Genomic DNA, 23,859 nt, shown 5'->3' with positions numbered 1-23,859 from the left:
GTTTGTAAATTTGGGTCTTACAGATAAGGGCTGGCTCCACACAGAATTGAGCAACAACTAATAAACACCTAATTCAGGTATGATCATCTGTGCAGTCAAAATTCATCTTTCTCACCAGTAAGTACTGATTGGAGATTGATCTCATGTGCCCTGCAATACTCTTAGTTGCATAGCTGTCTTTGTTGATTTGATTTCTGCCCAGGACAGAAATCACACTTTTTCATGATATATTGACCACACTACCCAGTTTTATGCTTTGCACATCTAATGAATTCTTGTAAAGCAACACTTTGAAAAAGCACACCCGACCTCTGATTTTAATTCAGTCTTACATACTAAGGGTGTAGTGATCTCAAGGTACAGATGCATCGAATGGGTATCTGGAAAGAGATTTGGAAATCATTTAAGGCCATTCTCATTTTAGATCTGACAAAAGTGTAGCCAAGAGAAGCGAGAAGTCCATTTAATCGCAACTGGCACTATTCTTAACTGACTCATTTTATCTGTTAGTACCCATGTTGTAAACGTTTTTTTGTGAAATTAACATTATTTTTTAAAAAAATACAATTGCATGGTCTAGTTTCATTATCTCCAATTAGGCAGTGCTACTTCATTATACACAGGCAAAGAGTACTTGAAGTTTCCTCTCCCATTCAGTAAGAGATGCCCAACACGTCCTTTTGTTTTCCCATTCAACATTTACTTGTAGTCCATTGCTGTTATTTTTGCTACCATTGAATAGGTGATGCATTTTTTTTATTACTGGCGACGTTTCTCTTTAGAAAAAGCCACACGCACCAACCCCCCCCCCCCTCCCGCCCCTTACTGGAGCCCAGGCACACGCCGTACAGGTTCTAAGTTAAGCAACAACGGTTCAGCTGTTTATTTTCAACGCAGCGGTCAGGAGGGGGAGGGCGGCCGTTGCCAAGGCAACCGACGCCCCGGGCAACAGCGAGTCGAGGCGCGAGGGGGCGTGGCCTCCGCGGCCCGGGCCGATAAGAGGCGGCGACTGCCACCTTAGTCTCGAGCTGGGCTAGTCGGCGCGGCAGGGCGGAGGCGGGGCGGCCCGGTCTTTCCTAGCACTAGGTGGGAAGGCCCGGTCCGCAGGCCGGCCGTACCCTCTGCCCCAGCCCCTGCTGAGGAGCCTCGTTCCGCGTAGCGACATGGCGGGCGGGCGCCGCGGCCCGCTGCTCACGGCGCTCCTGGTCGCCTGGGTCGCGGCGGCGGCAGCTGCGGAGGCGGAGGCCGGCCCGGAGCAGGCCGCGTTGCCGCAGGAGCGGAGCCTGGTGCGGCCCATGACCGCCTCCAACTGGACGCTGGTGTTGGAGGGCGAGTGGATGCTGAAATTGTGAGTGTGCCCGCCCGCCCCGCTCGCCACACGGTCCTCGCGGCTGCCGCCTTCCAAGAGCCGCGCCGCCCTCTCTTGCTACCGCAGTGCTTACTGGGCTAGACCTCGGGCCGGGACCCGCCCAGCCAGCGACCTGCAGAGCCGGGCCGGGCACCGGACGCTGCGCATGCGCGCCCGGCCCTCCGCGGTGAGGGCTGCGGTGTAGCGCATCCTCCCCTGCCTGGCTAGTTCCCTATTTTGGGAGGAAGTGTTTTAGGGATGAGGTGGATGAGCGGTTTACCAAGGGGAGGAAGGGGAACAGAGAAACCTGCAAGAAGATCTCGAGCTTTTGATAAAAGTGTATGTAGAGGGGAAAGGGCTGTCATCCAGTGACGCTTCTGTACAGAACAAATAACGTAGCACTGACTAGGCAAGGTACTTGTTGAATGAATAATTGCAGCATGGTGAAGGGCAGACCAGTCCGTACAAAGTATCTCAGTCTTCATTTTGAAGACCCGGAGAAACAAGATTTCAAATAAATGTTGATATTTGTTATAATTTTTAGAGGTAGAGATTTCTGGGTAGGTATCATAACTTAATTGTGCTAGTGTCATAAAGAAAAGGATATTAATAAATTGCCCCTTTTGAACAATAGAAGGTAAATAATGGATAGTGCCTTGGCTTGAGGAGAGGTGGGAAAATGTAGTTTTGAGTTAGGAGCAGGGAAGATTTATTCATTATAGTTTAAAATTTAGGAAGGAAGTAACCATTTGAAAGACGGCTTGAAATAGGCAGTGGGCAGATGTCTCAATAGGCTAGAGAGACCATCGTGGGGGGCTTGTAAGGAAAATGGAGAATGGCTGAAGAAATAATCACCGAGACCACATCTCCTTAGCCTGTGGTTTTCAGATGATACACATACTTGATTGCTAATATCTGTTAACTAATTTTGCGTTGAGGACACAGACTCTCACAGAATTGAAATTTTCCTTCATTTGTCTTAAGACTAAATTTTGATTCTTTGAATTTAGATTGCAAACAGATTATTCTATAGACTGAAAACCTCAGTTTGACTCAGGCCCAAAAGTTGTAAGTCACTTAGTAGATTACATTGTTCAAAGAACATAATGCACAGTACTGCTTCAAACAAGTATTTACCTTTTGGTCACAAAGCAGGGGATATTTTAGACCTCAAAGTAAAATGCCTTTGGTATCATAATAAATCAATGAAATTATTAAAGAGATCTGTAGACATGAAGCACTGATTAAAATTAACTACTTTGAATAGAGATGAGGTCATTTTCTATTTAAGAGAGAAAATTTTAAAGTAAGCATGACAGGACTGTCATGTTTGTAATAATTGCAGGAGTTTTAGAGAGACTGTTTTATCAGCTAGTACTACAGAAAGTTGTTTTTTTAGTAGGTGCTTGTACAATGGAGGTTTTCTAGATGTCAGTTTTCTGGTTAAAACTGAGTTTGTGTATGTGCATGACGAAGGTCAAAGCAGAAAAGACTTGTTATGTTTAATGGCCTCAACTCCTTTATATTCCTTTTGGAGTAGCTATGTTCTTTTTTTTTTACTTTTTTTAAGTAAAAACTAAGAACACTAAAGCTCAGGTAAGTGTAAGCCAAGTTAGGATTATAAACAAGCAACAGCCAACAACTCATGGCTATGTTGACGGTTCAAATTTTACTTCATAAATGTACAAGCTGAGGTGTAGTAATCAATTGTTGTAAGCTTGCTATGTGTCCATTGTATGGAGTTATGTTTGGGCTCTTGTTCAAGATGATACTTGTAACCGAAAGTAAGCTGTGTAGATTCTTGAGATCTTAGAAGTTATTTTCATTGAGTACACTTCAGAATAGGTTGATATGAAGTGCGGCTAGAAAGGAAAGAACCATTACCTCCAAATTCCAGAAGCTAAGTGCTCGTCCTGAAGAAAATTGTGGCTCTTTATTTGTGATATTCCTCCTCCCTTTGACAAAATCCAACACTTTAAAAAAATAAAATTTATATCTTCAGTACCACTATAAGCCTACTATAAATTTCTAGGAATTCTTTCAAACATCCAATAAGTTATCAGATTTTTTTTTTCTGGTGTCTATAACAGGAAAACAAAATGTCTTAATACTTGCTCCCATGTTAGTACTTTGTTCAGATGAACTGGTCATAATAAATGGAGATTGTTAGGTATCCACAGGTGATGATATATTTAACTTCTCAAAAGAAGCAAGTTAGGAGGCTTTCTGATAATATTAAAATTTTAACATTACTTTGAATGACAGTTCTTTTCTTGTTCATTTGCTTATATGCTACCTCTCCTCTGGGGACTTTTTCTTTTTGATCCCACTTCGTACAAAGTTCCTATAATACAATTCCTGGTTAGATTGGTATCAATAATTTATTTTGAAGGACATAGCAGTGTTTCTCTGCTCTGAGACATGAAAAGTCCTTAATGTAAAATTTAATTTGTTATGTTTTCTTTGTCTTTCAAACAATTTTTTGTATTCTTGCAATTGAATTTTCAATTTTTAAAAAAGCACTTCTCTGTTAAGGAGAAATATCAGCTAAAACTATATTTGCAGTAATTCACCATTTTTATTCTGAAACCTTTTAAAACCTGAAAAATTCTCCCATTACTATTAACATTTTCTTTAATTCGGTGGATTTTTTGTACACTCAGTTTTTCTCTTCTTATTTGCTTTCATACATTCTTTTATACTTTTTACCCCTGTTTCTGCCATGTCTCTATAATTGGTTTGCTGTGCTTTCTTCCTCTTAACCTCTGTTGAAAAGTTTGTCCTTTCTTGGGTTAAGGAAGATTATCTAATCTTTAAAAGGCCTTCTGATGTTTTCTTTTCTCTCTTTCCATTGTTTCATACTATTCTTCCTTCAGTTGCTTTGTAACCTTTTGCTGTTTTAAACATTTGCTTGGTTCCCATCATATCCGTGCTGGAGAATACTACTTTTGTTCTTTTGAAACACAAAAATATACAATATAATGCTGTTCTGGTGGCTTTTTTACCCCAAAGACATAAGTAGATATCTACAAAGCTTAATTTTGACCCACATACTTTAAACTGATATCTAGAGGAAAAATATGTCTTTGGGTTAAAATAGTTGATCTCTAAAGCATAGAAATCTTTATAAAGCAATACTTTTTCTGACTTTGTTCTTGGGATGATCATGTTTCAAAATTGAAACTAGTCATCTGGTGATGGAGAAAAGCCTCATTTATTTCCCTAGGATCTCTTGGTTTTAGCGTTGTTTTTCTAGTATCCTTCTTATACTTGGAGAGAACATCATTGCCTTAACTTGCCCATATCAAATAGTTATAATTTCTTGCAGTTTCATCGATAGTGGTGATTTGTTGATTGAATGTATAAGAGATAGTCATTAAATGCTTGTTATGTGTCAGGTTCAGGGTTGGGGACTTGGGAAGATGAAGGGGAATAAATTACATTTCTTGATTTCAAGGGACTGGCAGTCTGCTGTGCTGTGAAGGAAATAAGTAGCATAGATAGCATTTGTTTATTTAGCAAATGTTTGTTGAATGCTTCCTCTCTCTTGAGCATTCCTCAGTGGTTCTCACCAGGGTACTATTAGCATTTTGAGTTGGACAGTTCTTTGATATGTGGGGATGGCTCACACATTGCAGAACCTTTGGCATCCCTGGCCCCTGCTCATAACATTCTAGTAGTCATGTGACATCAAAAATATTTAAACCTCCATCCCCTATACGCACTTCCAAATGCCTCTGATTGGAAACCACTCCGTTAGGTACTGTTACGGATATTTAAAAGCATGCAAAAGAGGAGCTTATAGGCTAACATAGAAGTATTTGATTTCAGATTGTTTCCACAAAGGGTAATCATCCACATCTTCTCCATCATCATCATCATCACTTCAATCATAGTAAATAGTTACATTGCTTACATCAGTGTAAGCAATTCAGAATGCCCTCTTTCAGAATTTGAGCATCCCAGAAATCTGGTGCAGAATTATTATTCTCATTCTCATTAACTAAAGGAGACGAAAACTTGGAAGGTTAAAGCTTTAAACCATATCCTTAGTAAGTGGTGGGCAAGACCAGAACTAGAATGCTGGCCTGAGCTTTGCAATCCCCAGTGCAAGCTGAGGAGAGTAGTATAGTGGGGGAGCCTGGAGGAAGGCACAGAGCCTGGCTGACTCATGCTTACGCTCTCAGCTGGCCTGCACCCTGACCCATATAAGGGGAGGCCTTTTCCCTATGGGGTTCAGAGGTCCACCCATGACTTAGCATCTCTGTAATTTCTGCAAACGAAGAACATCGCTTTGTGTTCATTCCTGACACTCCTTACCATTCATACAGGTGCCCTGCCTTCTCTGTACCCCAACCACCTAGGAAAATTCTTTCTTGTTTGTATCTAGCATGGCCTTATCACAACTTATAATTATAAATTAATTTATATGTTTTTGTACTTGGTTTTTGTCTTACTCCTCCTCTAGATGATAAGCTTTTAAGTAGAGGAACAAAGGTTTTCCTCCTCCTGTTTAGCTACAGAACCTTAATAACTGTCAAGTTCTAGGTGTTCAATAAATACTTTTTGACTCAGTGAATGAATGAATAATAGACTTTAATTGTTCTTTAATCAAGAGCTAGTATATCACTGAAGGAAACAGCTGTATATATTTTCTTAGGTACTAAGGATAATCACTATCACCTCCCCTTTGTTCATTGATGTAATAAATATTTACTGTGACCTAGAACGTGCCAGGCTCTGTTCTAGGTACAAGCAATGCACCAGTCACTGCCTTCATGGAGTGTTCATTCTAGTGAAATTTCTCTAGCAGGTGTCATAGTAGATTCTAAATGACTATCTTTTAGATACAAAAGAATACTAATAGTTTAAAAAGTTGCAACAACAATGGACCAATTCCCACTTCTGAGACTCAGGGCTGGTTTATCTCCATCACCAAAAGAACACACTAGGTTAATGGATGACCTTGGTACATTCCAACACAATAAACTCTGATTAAATCTTAGAAATAATGGCATTAACAGTGCCACAGACCAGTGGAAAACAGCTACAAAGAAAATGGAGTATCTAAAATTATCTCAGTGGCATTTGTATATTTTGAGGGTCAATTTCACCAAATTCCCAATTTATATAATAGTCTGTCTAGAGATTAGGGACTAGGATTTTTTAAAATGATGAAATTTGCATGATTTAATCATTACTGATATAGCAAATGTGTTGTATGCAGAAACAGTTCTAGGGAAGCAAAGCAAAGAGGATCTGAAGTTCATTAAACTGTACCTCAAAATTTCTTCCTTTTTTTTGGTAATGTCTTTCTTATTCCTACTGTCTGTCTCTCTGTCTGTCTTTCTCTGTTGGATCTTATTTTCCTTGGACATTTTTATCACACAAATACCTCCATCTGTGTTCCTGCTCTGTGTGACTCTGAAGTGACCGTCAGCAAGTCTCTCTGTATCTGCCTTGTTGCCTTACAACAGTGAGGCCATAAGGTTCAGATGAGCTAATGCATCATAAAAATGTCTCTGAAACCAGGCATATATTACAAATGTCATTTACATTAATGATTTTCTTAATATATGCCTGCTTTACATGTGTCATCTAATCTCTCAATAACCTTCTAAGGTAGCTGCTGTTATTATCCCATTTTACAGTTGAGAAAGCTGAGGCACGGAGGGATTATTAACTTGCTCAAAGACACATGGTTAACTTGTAATTGGTCTCTCTGATGCCTCCGGCAGAACTCTTATCCAATATATTGAAATGCCTATTGAAATGTACTTAATAATAAAATGTTCCTTTTTTCCCTAGAGTTTACCAACTGCTTGCCCCAGTCTCATCTGCCATTTGGATATTTAGAAAATATGTAGAAAATAACTATTTTCTCAGATGAAGAATATAATTTTCTTTAAAGTTTGTTCATTTATGTATTCTGCAAACATTTATTGGGCACTTACTGTATACCAGGATGTACTTTGCCTTGGAAATGTAGGGATACAAGTGTTTATAGAAAAATCCACATTCAAAGATGTCATGTCAGCAGATTGTTCTTGGACCATGTTCTCTGGTCCATGTCTCCTGGACCTCAGGGATTGGACAGTGAGCTTTAATGGGAAGATTAATGACCTTTTAGAATGATCTTGGAATTGGCTATACTAGTCTTTTTTAAAGATAGAGCTAGAGAGGGCCAGCCTTCCACCTCTTCTCTTTGCTTCCATCGTATTCTTCCCTGATCCATTATCCACAGTACTGCTGGGTGAGTTTTACAAAATGTGAATCTGATCATAATTCTCTTACCTCTTTAGGGCTAACCCTGGAGCTTCAAACAGAATGCTAACTCTTTACACACCTTTATTTAAATGCTCAGTACTCTGCACCTTCACACATATTGTTCTCTCTGCTTAGATTAGAACATTCCTTGATCCCTCTCTGACTGTTACTCCTCCTTTAGATCTTAGCACAGTTGCTTCTTTCTCTTTGGGCCCTTCTGAGATCACCCGGCATCTGTGTCTCTATAACATCTTTTCTATACTCACATTTGCCACCTGGTTTGTAATTACCTCTTTGGACTGTATACTCCCTAAGGAGAGGAGGCACGTCTGTCTTGTTCACAGCTGTAGCCTCAGCTTCTTGGTTGGTGCTCAGTTCATGTTTATTGAATGAAAAAAATTAATGTAAAAAGCAGAGTTCTAATTGAAGACACAGGTTCTTCTAATTCTTAAGTGTCAAGTAGAGTTGGTTTAGCCTATAGCTTCTGCTTTCTTTCTCGAAATGTTTCAGAACTGCCACCGATCTTTGGAAATGACTCATTCTTGGGGACCCACTAGCAGATCTTGTGGTCTTTGCTCATCAGATTTGTAGCTTTGATGGATTTGAAACTGGTTTGGCTAGTTTAGGGGCACCCTTGTGAAAATTGTTCTCCTTTAGTAGCACTTTCAAAACAGTGTTCACCCTCAAATATCAAAAACTATCTGGAAGGTGATAAAATTTGGGTTGATTGTAGCAATAACATTGAAATAAAATACTTTTAAGTATTACAGTAATTTGTGAAACATTAAACTTTGGCTAATGTTTTCCCAGGGAATTGATATTCATAATATTTATATTAAATTCTAGGAGGGAAATGTGCTTCTGTTTTTCTTTGTCTAATGACTTTGGGAAAACTTGCATTTGTGTCTCCCTTTAGTTAAGAATTTATTTTGTCAATTTAAATACTCTATTTCTCTATTTTGTTTTACAGATATTTTTCATGTATGTATATTGATTAGCTATTATTCTTTTATAGTTATGCCCCTTGGTGTCCATCCTGTCAGCAGACTGATTCAGAATGGGAGACTTTTGCAAAGAATGGTGAAATACTTCAGATCAGTGTGGGGAAGGTAGATGTCATTCAAGAACCAGGTACTGTAAATGTTGAACATTAAATGCAAAAGTTAGTTGCTTTTAATTTTAATTCTTTCAAGCATGCAGAAAAGTTGGAAGACTAGAATATTGATTACCCATGAACTGACCACCTAAAATCAAGATATTTTAGCATATCTGCATCTGTCTGTGTTTGTATTTACACATACATATGTGTATATATTTATATTTTTATGTTTTGCTAAGTCATTTGAAAATAAGTTGCAGACATCATGAGACTTCACTCTTCAATACTTCAGCATATTAAAATCTCCCTAATTATTTCCCACATGACTTTTTAGTTTTTTAAACCAGGATCCAATCATGGTTCACCAATTACATTTGGTTGTTATGTGTTTTTCGTCTCTGTCAATCTAGAGTAGTCCTCCATTTTTTCTATGCCATTGTTATTCTGAAGAGAACAGGCCAAGGATTTGCCTAGATGTTTCCTTATGGTGACATTTAACTTGTTCTTATATTTTCCGTAAACTTGAACTTCAGTGTAAAGGCATGATTTGGATTAGACATTTATGGAAAGGTGATGCTGTGACTTTATATTGTATCCCATCATAAGACATGTACTGTCACTGTTAGTGGTGTTGAATTTGATCATTTGGTTAAGGTGATGACACTAAACATCTCAATTATAAAGAAAAGACCCCACTTTGTAGCTGGAAAGTAATCTATGGGGTGATACTTTGGGCTTTTAAGATCTGTGATGATCTTACCTGAATCAAATATTTTATTAAGAGCTCCAGAATGGTAAATTTCTAATTCTGTCACCATCTACATTTATTAGTTGTTAATGATATAATTTTTCAAAAGAGGGAGATAAAGGAGACTTTAATTCTGAAAAGATACACACAATAAATTTGTATTTATAGTTTAAAAATAACTTTGTGTATTATATATAAATTGAGAAAAGTTGGGTTTTTATGATTTAAATCTCAAATTTGACTATTTTAAAACTTTATAAGTAATTGTTTTCCTATCTACATTTAATTTCTACCTATTGCATCCTTTCACAAGGGGGAAAAAGATGGTAGGTGTGGAAATGTAGCTATTCCTTCTCTGTAATAACTGTGAGTTCAATAAACACAAAATAACGAATTACCAGTTACTGGGACAACAAAATGAATGGTGTCCGTTAAGATCTATGTGTTGACAAACCCATGGAGAGAGATTTCTACTACAAGCCATGAGTACTCAAGCCTCCATCTTTTTAAGCATTTAAAACAAAACCACTTCTGCCTATCTGCTATTTAGAGATGGACAATTATAGTTATTAGTTCATGATTTGGGCTATTATAATTAGTTTTCCTGCTTGGAGGTCAAATCATTGCAATGCCATATCTGTGGTAAACTTATTTTTGTGTTTTTAATAGTTTGAGTCCAATGAAATCAGGTTAATTTGTGTGCACCAGACACATTTTATGATGAGTTTCTTAGAAATGCAGCTGGCCTATTCCCATTTCAGCTTTTTGGCATACCTGCCCTGAATTCACAGCATGATTTGAATTAAACGAATTAAACAGTTAGCTTTGTGATGGATTCACAGATCTAAAGTCTAACTGAATACTGTCTTTCCTCCTAAAATGTAGACTTATAAACTATTTTTCCATTGTGAATGGATGAAATGCTTTTTCGATAATGAAGTAAGAGAAATTGATTATGACAAAATATTTTAAAAGCAAATTTATCATTGACTCATAGTATTTATATAAGTATAAAACCTCTTCTAAGAAGAAGAAAAAAAGTCTTTGGTCTGATGTCCTATGAAAATAGTGAAGAAACAAAGTCCAAAAAACAAAATGTGGTTGTTTTGTGTCTCAGTTTTTTTAAAGTAGAGGCTCTAGAATTCTTTTAAATGATAACAACTGAAAACCTGTAACTGATAAGTAAAAATTAGGAGCCAAAATTCTACACACATGACTGAGTGGCCTAGAGAATATTTCACTTTAGATTATACTATTTTATGTTTATAATTTTACTTTAAATTACAAACCTAATGCTTTCAAATAATATTTTAATAGCATTTAGAAATAATATGTTTATGCAGCCAATTTTTGAGTTGATACCATGCACCAGACCCTGTTCTGGATAGCAGTGATACAGACGAATGATGCAGGTAAATAATGGTGCAGGTGAATAAGGAAGAAAAGATCTGGCTCCTCATTGAGCTTACATTCTAGTGAAGGGGATAAACAATCACAAAAGAAAAATGGGAAATAATGTCTGGTGGTAGTAAGGGCTATGATGAAAAAGAAAGCAGGGTAAAAATGTAGAAAATGGTGGGAGCCACTATTTTAATAGGATGTCCAGGGAAGGGCTGTTTGACTGTAGGTCTTGACAAATTAAGGAAATGAATTTCAACAAGGTTTAGGGGAGGAGCATTCCAGGCAGAGCAAACAGCATGTGCAGGTAGGAGTACTTGGCTTATTTGAGAAACAATATGATAGCCAGTGGGGTCCTTGAGACAAATGGGGCTGGAGAAGGAGCTAGGGACCAGACCATTTAGGCTGTTGTTGGCCATGGCAAGGAGTTTAGGTTTTATACCAAGTATGATAGAAAGGAAGCTACTGGAAGGTTTTGAGCACGGGAGTGACATGATTTGATTCATGTTTTAAAAGTATTCATTTGGCTGTGTGAAAAATTGTCTGTAGGAGGTCAGAAGTGTAAGCAAGAAGAGAAGTTCAGAGGTTAATGCAATAGCCCAGAGTGGAGAGGGTGGTGGCTTGGACTAGTTGCAGCAGTGGTAAGTGGCTGGATTGGAGATACGGCATTTGGGTGGAATATCCAAAAGGATTTCCCAGTAGATTGGTTGTAGCACTTGGTGAAAAGAAAGAAGATGGAGGAGACTGAAGGAGGATCAGGTTTGGGACAGGGTTTAAGTTCGAGATGTTTGATAGAAATCCAAATAGAGGTGAGCTAGAGATAGGCGTTTAAGGACGATCAGTGTAGATGGTATTTGAAGCAAAGGGACAAATTGAGATTACCTAGGGAGTGTGTGCAGAGAAGCATTCTGAGGATTGAGAACTGGGGCATTCCAACATTTAGAAGAAAAGAAGTTCCAGCAGCAGAAAAGGAGAAGCCAGTGAAGCAGGAAGAAGATGGAGAAGTAGGGGGTCCTGAAAGCTGAATGAAGAGAACATGTCTTATGTGGCAAACCTCTGGGGCAGCTTGTCCCTATTCTTGGAAGCTATTTAAGTATTTACTTCATTTTTACAAAATCTTACCTCCTGAATGAGTGGGAAACCGTCGAAATGATATTATTTTCCCCATGGCTGAGCTCTTTACTAGATATTTCTGTATACAGATTGATACTTGGATACAGATCTGCATTACTGTATCTTTCATCAGGGCTGCTGTGCACAGGAATGCTAGTAAGGGATAATTTCATTTCTTTTTTAAGAAGAAGGGAAAGCAAGAATTTTTGAGGTGTTCATGCATACTCTTTAGTTATGCCTGTAACTCTTCCATTGGTGTATCTAATAAGAGATTTTTTAGGTATTTGAAATAGAAAATAAGATTCCAGGATTATAAAGACACTGCATTTTTACAGCTGAGATGTAGAAGTCAAGGAGAGCACAGGCCTTAGATTAGATTGCATTATATTGCCTGTTTAATACTGCATAGGCCAGATGATGTTTCAGTTGAGTTGACTTTGGAAAATTAAATTTAATGAATATATACTTGAACCTTCTGTTCCATGCGGATGAGCTTAGTTGTCCAAGACAGGAAAAGAGCAGCTGCTCAGAGAACACCCATGGCTGTTGCACTAGATGAGAGGTAAACCAGACCCTTACCATGGCCAAGAATAACTGTTGTCTTTAAAGCCACTAATTTATTATAGAAGACAATTTAGTTTACTGTACTTTAGTTAGTGTTGATATTTTAATTTTATAATTGTAAAACTTAGTCTTTTGTATTCTGTTATACTGACAACTTTATTTCAATTTCAAAGGTAAGATTAGTTCTACTTTTTTTTTTAATTGTTTTCCTTCTACTTCTCTCTTTGGTGATAATAACTAACATTGCGGAATATTACTCAGCCATAAAAAGGAATGAAATTGGGTCATTTGTAGAGACGTGGATGGACCTAGAGAGTGTTATACAGAGTGAAGTAAGTCAGGAAGAGAAAAGCAAGTATCGTATAGTAACTCATATATGTGGAATCTAGAAAAATGGTATAGATGATCTTATTTGCAAGGCAGAAATAGAGACACAGACGTAGAGAACAAATGTATGGATACCAAGGGGGAAGGGGGTGGGGAGGGAGGAATTGGGAGACTGGGATTGACACGTATACTTTATTGATACTATGTATAAAACAGACAACTGCTGGGAACATACTGTAAAGCACGGGGAACTCTGCCTAATGCACGGTGGTAACCTAAATGGGAGGGAAGTATGAAAGGGAGGGGATATCTGTATGTGTATGGCTGATTCATTTTGTTCTGCGGTGTAGGCTAACACAACATTGTAAAGCAACCATACTCTAATAAAAATTAATTAAAAAAAATAATAACTAACATTTAGTAAGCATTTACTTCAGCCTGTAATTGTGTTAAGCACTTACATACATTTAGCTTCATTACAATCCTAGGAAGAGCAAACTATTTATATATTATTACTCATAAAACTGAGGCTCAGAGAGGTTAAGTAACATTCCTAAAATAGCACAGCTAATAAATGATAGAACAAAAGCTGGTAGCTGTTCGCATTTTCTTAATATTAAATTTAAATAATTTCTGTTGTGCTTTTGCATATGAAATTAGTTCCCTGCCATAAATTTTATTTCTCTGATCTTTAATTCTTCTTTTTCTTTTGCTATATGTGTTTAAGATAAGCTTGCTAATAAGAAATTAAAAATTTTTCTGCATTTTGGATTAATGCCATTTAATGTTGCAGTGCAGTCTTCATTTTAAAGTGGAAGTTACCCTTAAAGTATAAAAGGTACCGTAGAAATTTTGGGAGACCTTGCAGTCAAACTTTGTCTCTTTAAGTATTTGAGGTGTGCTTGTTTCTTCCATACTTTCTGAAGTTTGTGTCAGTGAACCATTATGCAAACCTTGAAATGAGCTGCTGCCCTGTTATAATTCTTTAAGATCCATACTTGTTTTTAAATCATAAAGCCACAACCTCACATGGTGCTTCTCTGTTCCAAGGTGGTCATGGTTTAACTTTTCAGATGATGAAAGTCTCCCTTAACATTTCATAGTATCAGTATTAAAAATTAGAAGACATTCATATCAAAAACTATAAATTTCTTATACCCTTTAATGTAGCCATTTGGGGAACAAGTGTGCTGTTGTACCGTCTAGCCTGAATGAGAAAGATGCAGAAATCTCAGAGACCATCCATCACTGTGTTTCTTTTTTATTTTCGCATTGATTTTCATGGGTACATTTGTTTATAAAACTTTAAGTTATGTTATCCAAAATAAGGCACAATTTCCAAAGCACTTAAGACTAAATTAGTGTTTGTTACATCCTCTTATTTTAGTCTAACTTTGAATCAGAGATTTAAATAAAGAAATTAATAGCATTTATTTAGTGCTTATATGTCAGACCCTGTTTTCTATGTGCTATATAAATATAAAATCACTTAATACTACAATACTGCAAGATAGAAATTGTGATGCCCGTTTATAATAAGAAAACTAAAGCCCAGAGAGTTTAAATTAACTGTCTCATATTAAAAACTAATAAGAGGCAGAAGTGGAGTTTAACCCCAGGTAAGCTGGCTCATGAATCTGGAAATTCATATTGTATAATTTAATGTGTTTTATGAACTACTTTTTTTTTTTTTATACAGCAGGTTTTTATTAGTTATCTATTTTATACATATTAGTGTATATATGTCAATCTTGATCTCCCAATTCATCCCACCACCACCCCCATCCCCCAGTTTCCCTCCTTGGTGTCCATACATTTGTCCTCTACATCTGTGTCTCTATTTCTGCCTTGCAAATGGTTCATCTGTACCATTTTTCTAGATTCCACATATATGCGTTAATATACGATATTATTCTCTTTCTGACTTACTTCTCTCCGTATGACAGTCTCTAGGTCCATCCATGTCTCTACAAATGACCCAATTTCGTTCCTTTTTATGGCTGAGTAATATTCCATTGTATATATGTACCACATCTTCTTTGTCCATTCGTCTGTCGATGGGCATTTAGGTTGCTTCCATGAGCTGGCTATTGTAAATAGTGCTGCAGTGAACACTGGGGTACATGTGTCTTTTTGAATTATGGTTTCCTCTGGGTATATGCCCAGTAGTGGGATTGCTGGGTCATATGGTAATTCTATTTTTAGTTTTTTAAGGAACCTCCATACTGTTCTCCATAGTGGCTGTATCAATTTACATTCCCACCAACAGTGCAAGAGGGTTCCCTTTTCTCCACACCCTCTCCAGCATTTGTTGTTTGTAGATTTTCTGATGATTCCCATTCTAACTGGTGTGAGGTGATACCTCATTGTAGTTTTGGTTTGCATTTCTCTAATAATTAGTGATGTTGAGCAGCTTTTCATGTGCCTCTTGGTCATCTGTATGTCTTCTTCGGAGAAATGTCTATTTAGGTCTCCTGCCCATTTTTGGATTGCGTTGTTTGTTTTTTTAATATTGAGCTGCATGAGCTGCTTGTATATTTTGGAGATTAATCCTTTGTCCGTTGATTTGTTTGCAAATATTTTCTCCCATTCTGAGGGTTGTCTTTTCGTTTTATGAACTACTTTTAAGATTTTGTATAATTTAATGTTTTATGAACGGCTTTTAAGATTTATTTATTTCTTATTTATTGCCATGGCCAGTAATGACCAAGATCACATGAAGGATTTTGAAGAACAAGTTAAAAATACTGCTTTCAGTGATACCTAACATTTATTAGAAATCCTATTTATTCTGATAAAAATAAAATCTAAATAGAAACTTGAGGTAGTGATAGGATGTTATTTGTTTGTTCATTCTACTTTAAAAGGCCATATAAACAAAGCATAATTCCTTAATACTGTAACTCCTTAGATAAAATTTTTGAATGATCATAAGAATCTCTAGCTAGGAGAGAAATGAGATGAAACTGTTTGCAATAATTATTTTAAGCTTAAAGCATATAATAGTTTAGGATTACCAATGCTTTTTCCCCTAGTAATTTAGCGTTGGAAATTTATTAAAAGATACCCTTGTTCCCCTGCTGGGCTGTATTTCCAAACAACGTTAGAGGTGAACATGCTTGTTAAACCCTCAGTGGACTTCTCAGGTCACATGTGTTTTTGTAACTGTCAGTACAACCTTTTTTTTTTTCCCCCCAGATGTACAATGATAAGTGTATGTAGTAAATGTTTCTTTTTGTAAATTGATTTTTATTACCTTCAGAATACTATCTTTTCTTTTAAGTGCCATAGGGATGTTTTAGAGTCTACTTGGTTTGATATCAGAAAAAAATAGTAATTGTTTTTTGGGAAGACTCATCACTAATTAATAAATTATTATACTGAATATAGGTTTAACTTATAGAATGGGTATAAGCAAATTTCCCGTGCTATTAAAAGTAAAGCTTCGGGCTTCCCTGGTGGCGCAGTGGTTGAGAATCTGCCTGCCAATGCAGGGGACACGGGTTCGAGCCCTGGTCTGGGAAGATCCCACATGCCGCGGAGCAACTGGGCCCGTGAGCCACAACTACTGAGCCTGCGCGTCTGGAGCCTGTTCTCCGCAACAACAGAGGCCGCGATAGTGAGAGTCTCGCGCACCGTGATGAAGAGTGGCCCCCGCTCGCCGCAACTAGAGAAAGCCCTCGCACAGAAACTAAGACCCAACACAGCAAAAATAAATAAATAAATAAATTTATTAAAAAAAAAAAAAAAAAGTAAAGCTTCAGTGTTTCAAATTGCAAGTGAGACAGGAGAGATGTAAAATTTGAGCCACTTTATTTGAATAGCTATTTGATTTTGTCCAGATTGTTCTTCAATGGGAAAAGCAGAAGTGCTGAGAAAGGTGAAAATAATGTCTCATTTTTCCACGCTGGCCAGAGATAGCCTTCAGCTTTGCTTCTCTTTGCCAGAACCAGGCTTACTCACTTTTGGTGCCCACATAAATGGTATTTATTTGTAAACATTTAAAGAGCATTATGCTCATTACTCCTATATCATTCAGGTTTTTGTTGCATGCCCCTTTTCTTAATATCATCAATCTCTGTTTGTAGTCATGGTTGTGATTATTTTGATTAAGTTTTTCCCTCTGCCACTAGACTGTACGTGTTTTTGTTTATTTATATCTTGAATAGTTATCACAGTCCCTGGAACAAAGAAGGTGCTTAGTAAATATTTGCTGAGTGACTAAGGGTTTTCTTTATCTTTGTCTTCACGTTTACCTGGCATAGCAATTGATATGTAGTTAGTGTTCAGTAAAGGTTTGCCAAGACAAATTGAAAAAAATCTATTTAATGTACATAGAATCCCTTGACAGTACTTGCAAATTTTATAAATGTGCAAAGATTATACATAACATTATTTCGTATTCCTTATTATTTTTTAAATGTATGACTGATGTAATAATACCTATTATTATTTATTGAGTCCTTTACTATGTGCTACACACTTGATATAATGATCTAATATAACTTCAGAACAATTCAGTTAGGCTTTTATATCCCCATTTTACAGATGAGGTAACCAAGACTCAGAAAGGTTAAGTAATGTATCTAAGGACACAAAGCTAGTAAATGGAGAATTTAGTTGTTTAACCCAGATTGCATGTCTCTAAAACCTGTCCTTTCAGCCACCATATAATTCTAAGTATTACACAAGCCAGAAAACTCCAGTTTAAAACATCGAAGATAAGCAAGTTGTATGTCAGTGACTAGAAAGTATTAGGTAAATAAAAATGGGTAAAAATTTATTTTAAAAAAATATTAAATGTGATTCAGTAATGGGAAAGATTTTACTAATGTGGTTGTAAGAACAAGCTCAAGGCTGCTTGTTCTCGCACCTTAAGTTAAATGCTTGGTTTAGTCTGAGTTTGACTTGTAACTTTTTTGTCTATGCTTCTTGTAGGTTTGAGTGGCCGCTTCTTTGTCACTACCCTCCCAGCATTTTTTCAGTAAGTTCAAATAATTTTCTGGTTTTGCAGAGATTAGAAATAAGTAGATGTGTACCAGTATTCTAAGTTGTTTTCCATAACCGTCACTCATTCAGCTTAGCATTTGAAGGGAGAAAGACTGGTCTGCACTGAATGATAGTGATTAGAAGAGAGGGATGCTCAGGGTGCTGCAGAGAAAGGAACCTAATTTCAGGTAGCAAATAGGTGAGGAGGTCAAAGAAGATTTTTCTGATGATGTAAAAGATGGGATGATTTTTAATAGATAGGAAGGAATAGGTTAAGCAGGCAAGGTAGAGAAGGCCTTTCCGGATAGAGGATGTATCATGGAAAAGCCCAGGAGAAAAGGAGATACCTTCAGAGAACTGTAACTAGTTCTCTGTGGCTGGCCCATAGGGTACAGCTGGATCATCCTGGGTGATGGGGCTAGAGAGGCTTAGGTAGTGAGGCGGGGGAAGGAGAAAGACAGGGATGGATTCTGGAGATACTTAGGAGATGGGATCATTGGAACTGGTGATTGATTAGCCATAAGGAAGAAGGAGTCTGTGATGACTTACCAACGGGCCATTCTTAACTAGTGAAAGCTTTTGAGGAGCCGTTAGAATAAGGTGAAGTTTGGAAGATAGAGGCCAAAATAGAGAAGATAATGTGAAGGGTTTATGCTAATTCCAAATGGGGAAGTTTAGGTGATAGTTTGATTTCAGGATCTAAAGCTCTTAAGAAAGATCTAGGCTAGAGATACATACTGGGGTTTAGATAACAGTAGAAATATAGACAATGAGAAATAGATACAATGGGAAGAGAAGCAGGTCAAGGATAGAACCTGAGTTGACCACCATTAGGACATCTGCAAAAGAAAACAGGGAGTGTGGAAATGAGAAGGGATGGACAGAGTAGTAGGAAGAAGTCCAGAGAGCTCATGTCATAAAAGCCAAGGGAAGGGGGGAAGGAAGGGGGGCTCAGTAGTAGACAGTGCCAATGATACACCCTGGAAAAATGGCAGAAAAGTGCTCCATGGATACGGCACTTAAGAGTCATTGGAGACCTCCAATATGAGCAGTTTCCATGGAGTCATGGAAGCAGGACCCCCGAGTGCAGGAATATTGAATGAGTAATGTAAGAGGAGAAGATGGCAAGTATAGACTCCTCCTCTAGGAAGTTTGACTGGCAGGAAAGCAAGAGGGAGGGAAGACCAAAGGCGTATGTGAGACTAAGAGGCATTTTGTTGATTTTCAGGGGAGGGACTTGGATGACATAGATTTGGAAATGTGGATACAATTTTTTAAAACTTGATAACATTTGCTGTTTTGCTGCTATAAGAGAAAAATCGGAATAATTGGTAGCAAAAATAATAAAAAGTAACTTGGCAGATTAGATGGTGCCAAGGACTTTGCTTATAGTCACAAATTGTGCAGTAATAAAATAGAATGTTTAATACTCTCTGTTTTGGAATTCCTCATTTGTACTAGATAAGTATTTATGCATGCTTTCTGACTTATGCCTAACTATAATGTTTCTTTTTCTTCATTTGAGCCAAATTAAAATTCAGAGTGGAGTTCACGTGTAAAACCAATAGTTATTTTGATTTTCATTGTCTGTAATACTTGATATTTTAATGGATTTATTTTCTATTTGTTTTTATAATTTATAGTGCAAAAGATGGGATATTCCGCCGTTACCGTGGCCCAGGAATCTACGAAGACCTGCAGAACTATATCTTAGAGAAGAAGTGGCGATCAGTTGAGCCTCTGACTGGCTGGAAATCCCCGGCTTCTCTAACGTAACTTGTTTTTTAATGACATGGTGTTTTTAATAGAACAGAAGGTCTCAAATTAACAACCCATAGACCTTGACAGTCTACATTTTTCTTCATATTCACTTCTGGTTACCCAGACTACACACGCCCATGCTTGGCCCATGTTGTGTTTCTGGTTTTGTGACCCACATATGTTTCAGCTGGTTGTTAGGATACTGGGAATTAAGTACTCAGATTCAGGTGGGTTACAGAAATCCTCTCTAACTTTTGCACCATGTCACTTGTTTTCTCTTTACAAAATATGGTATTGTACACCATTTACCATCCTTCCTTCCTTATAAATTATTCATAAGATAGAGGAGCAACTGTTTCTTGAATTATAGTTCATGAAGGAATTGCTCATGTATCTGTGTGGAAAATAAGACTGACGGTGTCTTTGACTACTTAGCAGAATACTGCTGGGGTAACTTTTGGCCATAATGGCAAACTGTATAATGCTTGGTGAGACAGATAAGGCCAAGCCATAATAACTTTTTCACAGTTTTAATTTTGAATGAACTGTCATATTTGTTACTAATTTTATATTAGTATATATAAGTGTAAGGACTATCCCTGCTGAAATAGGGTCAAATCATGCCATATTTCAGGAATAAGTAATCTGGTAGCATTTATAGGAAATACATGGCTTATTCTAAAAGCAGCTCACCTCTGGCATTTCATTCTGCAAATATGTGAGCACTGATTTTATGCAGATACTGTTCCAAGTGCTAGATGTTCAGCAGTGAACAAGACAGATGTGACCCCTCTGCTCTCCTCAGGTGACTTAAAGTAAGACAGATTAAGAAAAAAACTAGGGATGTAAAGAATCATAGTCTAGATAAGGACTGTTTAGAAAAAAACAAAAAACCTTTACTAAGTCAGGGACTAACTGTGGGAGCGTGGCCCTGCACTAGATGGGAGCTAGGAGAGGTCGTTCTGAGGGGAGGACTGCAAGTGAGATCTAAAGACAGCATGGCCCAGCCAGGTGACGAGCAGGGGAGGAACGTTCACAGGAACGGGTATAGCATCCGCACAGGCCCCAAATCGGAAAGAGCTTGGTGTGTTGAGGAGCAGAAAGGTGGCCAGTGAAAGGGAGGGAGAGTAGTGTAAACTGAGAAAGCGAGGAGGGCAGGAAGCAGATCACGCAGGCCTGTGGCCAGTGAGGAGCTGGGATGTCAGCAGCGCACGCGGTGAGCAGAGAGTGGGGAAGGCCGCGTGGAGAGGTGAGACAGGTAGAAGGCTGTCTCAGAGTCTAGCCCACGGATGGTGGCAGTGCAGATCAGGGTGGTGGCAGTGGGGATGGAGAGAATGGGTGGATCTAAAATATGTTTTAAACATCTGCCCCACGTGCTGGAAGCCAGCTCGCGCCGGTGGCAGCACGCCTGCCACTCCACGTCCCACCGCGCCGGGCCCCTGCGGGCGTCATCGTGAGACAAGCTTGCCAAAATGGCCGCAGCCAGTTAAGGAGACTTTGAGGGAAATTTTGAGTCACTGGACCTTGCAGACCTTGCTAAAAAGCAGCCATGGTGGCGCAAGGTGTTTGGGTAGGAATCTGGGCCTTCAGCCGAGAAGTATAGCGTGGCAACCCAGCTGTTAATTGGAGGTGTCACTGGATGGTGTACGGGTTTCATATTCCAGAAGGTTGGAAAGTGGGCTGGAAAAGGGACTGATCCACAGGATTTTTGAGACTTTATGAGTTCTGAGAATGTAGAAAACTTGGAATTAATTCTTAAACTTGCAGGTGATCCTTTGAAAAATGTATGTTTTTCAGACCTTCCTTTTAAAATGTTTGCCTTTTAACTTACCTTGGGAATGATGTATTGAATTTGGAAATTGTAGCTACCAGTGGATGTGTGGCATTTTTAGGAATTCATCCATCTGCATTTTTCTCCTTATTATATTCTGGTAGTATTTTAAGGCAACATGTTATTTTGCTTGTTACATGTATGAATCATACACAAATCATAATGGTATGAGCCACTTTGTTCTATATTTTTGTACAAGAACTCAATTTTTTTTTCACTTTTTATTATGGAAACTTTCAAACATACATAAAAATACAGAAAATAGTACAATAAGCCCCATGTACCCTTTACCCACCTATAATGATCATCAAATTATAGCTTTTTTTAATCAATTGTTTTGAAACAAATACCAAATGTGTCATTTTATTATATTTTTGTATGTGTCTGTTAAAGGTAAGAACTCTTTTTAAAAATCATAAATACAATACCCTATTATTATACCCATCTGACCCCACCCAGACCAATGGAATGGGGGCTGCAAAACCTAACTGAAGTGCCTTGTGCCCCTTTGGGCTGCAGGTAGTGGGAGTGGCCTCTCTAGTTGGGTGGGGGTGGCCTTTCTCCCCCTGTGATTATTGGTGATGACAAAAATTAGCAGGTTGCTCTAAGCTGCTTTGGGTGGGTTATAATAGATAATAGACTGAAATGAGATTCTGACTTCCTCCTGAGGGACATGGTTGAGGTCAGTATTGCAGGTTGGCCTCATCCTGTTGCAGTGAGAATGGCCTTGAGTTTTGCCTGCTGAGCGGGGCCACCACTGGTGGCCGTGCAGAGTGGGTGCTGAGGTTGAACAGTGGTGGTGCTGTGGTGCACATCACTGGTGGCATTTAGGAGAGCCCCCTCAGGCACTCAGGGGAGCCTCTAAATGGAGACCCTGTTGCCAGCAGCTTTGCCTCAGGTGGTGAAGTGAGAGAGATCTCCCCCCAAAGAGCAGCTGTCACCCCTTCATGCAAAACTGAGATACCAGGACCAGGCAACTGCACCCACAGGTGCTCTGTTTCCTTGTGATTGGCAAGGCCTCTTTAATGAGGCATGCATTTTTCTCCAGTACCCAGAATCCAGTAATGTGCTGGGCCTCCTTAGTGATGGGGGCTGAAGACACAGCAGCTTTTCTTTGACTGACAGAGGGATTAAGCGTTCTCAGTCATCACTTTGACCGTGTTCGGGTTACAGCTCCCCTTGCTCGGAACTTCCCTACCTGTAGTTTGGCCTGGCCTGGAGAACCTCTGACAGCTGGTGGCCGGAGTGCCTGTGAGGCGTTTCTCTCTCTTCACTCCTCACCCCAGAGCTCCTTCTGTCCCCTCCTGGCATCCCTGCCACTCTGGGCCACCCTTTTACCCAGACTCCCTCCTTGTGATGGACCAGGTAAGATGGGAGCTGTAGTGCAGAGGAGAGGGAGAGGGATCCAGTGGCACTTTCACTTTCCGGCTGCTGCCCGCTCAGGGCCAACAAATAGATTCTCATGTCTTCAGTCTCACTAAGGCTCTGTATCCTCATTGTTGACACGGTTTGAGCTTGAGCAGTCCCATTGTCATGAGCATCACTGTCATTGTTATAACATACAAAGACTTTCCTCCTGCTGCCCACCTGGGCCACTTGTCTGCTCCCGCCTCCCACCACTCAGCCTCAGGGACATTCATCAGTAGGCCGGGGGCCGGGGGTGGGGGTGGGGGAAGGAGGAGCTTGACTGTCACACCTGGCCTGCCGGCTGGGTGAGAGCCCTCCTTACAGGACCTGGCAGGACACAGGACATGATTAAAAGGTGAATCTTACATAATTCTAGCTAACATACCCTTGGGTTGGGTGCTTGTGGTTTTGAAGTGTGTAACTGTTGTGAAGATGTTCTCTCCATCATCCTTTTGTGTGACTTTTGCCAGAAAGATGGACATGACTGATGGTTGGGCTCTTATTTGAAACTTTTACTTTTGTGTAGTTTGGGAAATGCAGTAAATTTCTGGTTGAAAAAAATGGCTTAGGGATAGATTTGAAATATCTGAGTATCATTAGTATTTCATGCTGATGTCAGTTTCTTCTCTGAGGGAAACTTACTTGAGGCCACTTTTGGACCCCGTAGGCAAAATTAGGCTGCTGCCGTCTCTGCTCCCTCCACCGAATTATCAGCTTCATTTCTTTGTCGTGGATTCCAGGTCTGGGCCCTTCTTAATCACTTATACAATATTAGTGTGATCTCTTTGAGAATTGGACAGAAAACATGCCTTATTCTGGACTCGATTTCCCAAAAATCATGCAGTGTGGCTTAACGTCTGTGATGTTGGATTCTTCTTAAGGAATTATGAGTTTCAAGAGCACTAGTTTTCTAGCGAAAACTGACAGTGTTGCACTTTCTTCACATTTTCAGAGAACTGTAAAGCCAGCTTATTGACTCGCCAAAACTCTACCTTTCTGAATTTGAA

At 38.8% G+C, this 23,859-nt stretch overlaps 1 protein-coding gene across 1 annotated transcript in view; it reads left to right on the top strand.

The window, feature by feature from the left end:
* The first annotated feature begins 1,022 nt into the window (after positions 1–1,022).
* The window catches only part of TMX4 (thioredoxin related transmembrane protein 4), a 43,695-nt gene continuing 20,858 nt past the window's right edge, over positions 1,023–23,859 (top strand). Inside the window, exons 1-4 of the mRNA XM_061208818.1 lie at positions 1,023–1,348; positions 8,631–8,746; positions 17,803–17,848; positions 19,497–19,625. Coding sequence (XP_061064801.1) covers positions 1,164–1,348; positions 8,631–8,746; positions 17,803–17,848; positions 19,497–19,625 — 476 coding nt within the window. The 5' untranslated portion in view covers positions 1,023–1,163. The remainder of the gene's footprint in view (positions 1,349–8,630; positions 8,747–17,802; positions 17,849–19,496; positions 19,626–23,859) is intronic.

Source organism: Eubalaena glacialis, chromosome 13 (assembly GCF_028564815.1).
Source record: "Eubalaena glacialis isolate mEubGla1 chromosome 13, mEubGla1.1.hap2.+ XY, whole genome shotgun sequence".
NCBI lineage: Eukaryota > Metazoa > Chordata > Mammalia > Artiodactyla > Balaenidae > Eubalaena > Eubalaena glacialis.
This window is presented reverse-complemented; position numbering and strand designations above follow the sequence as displayed.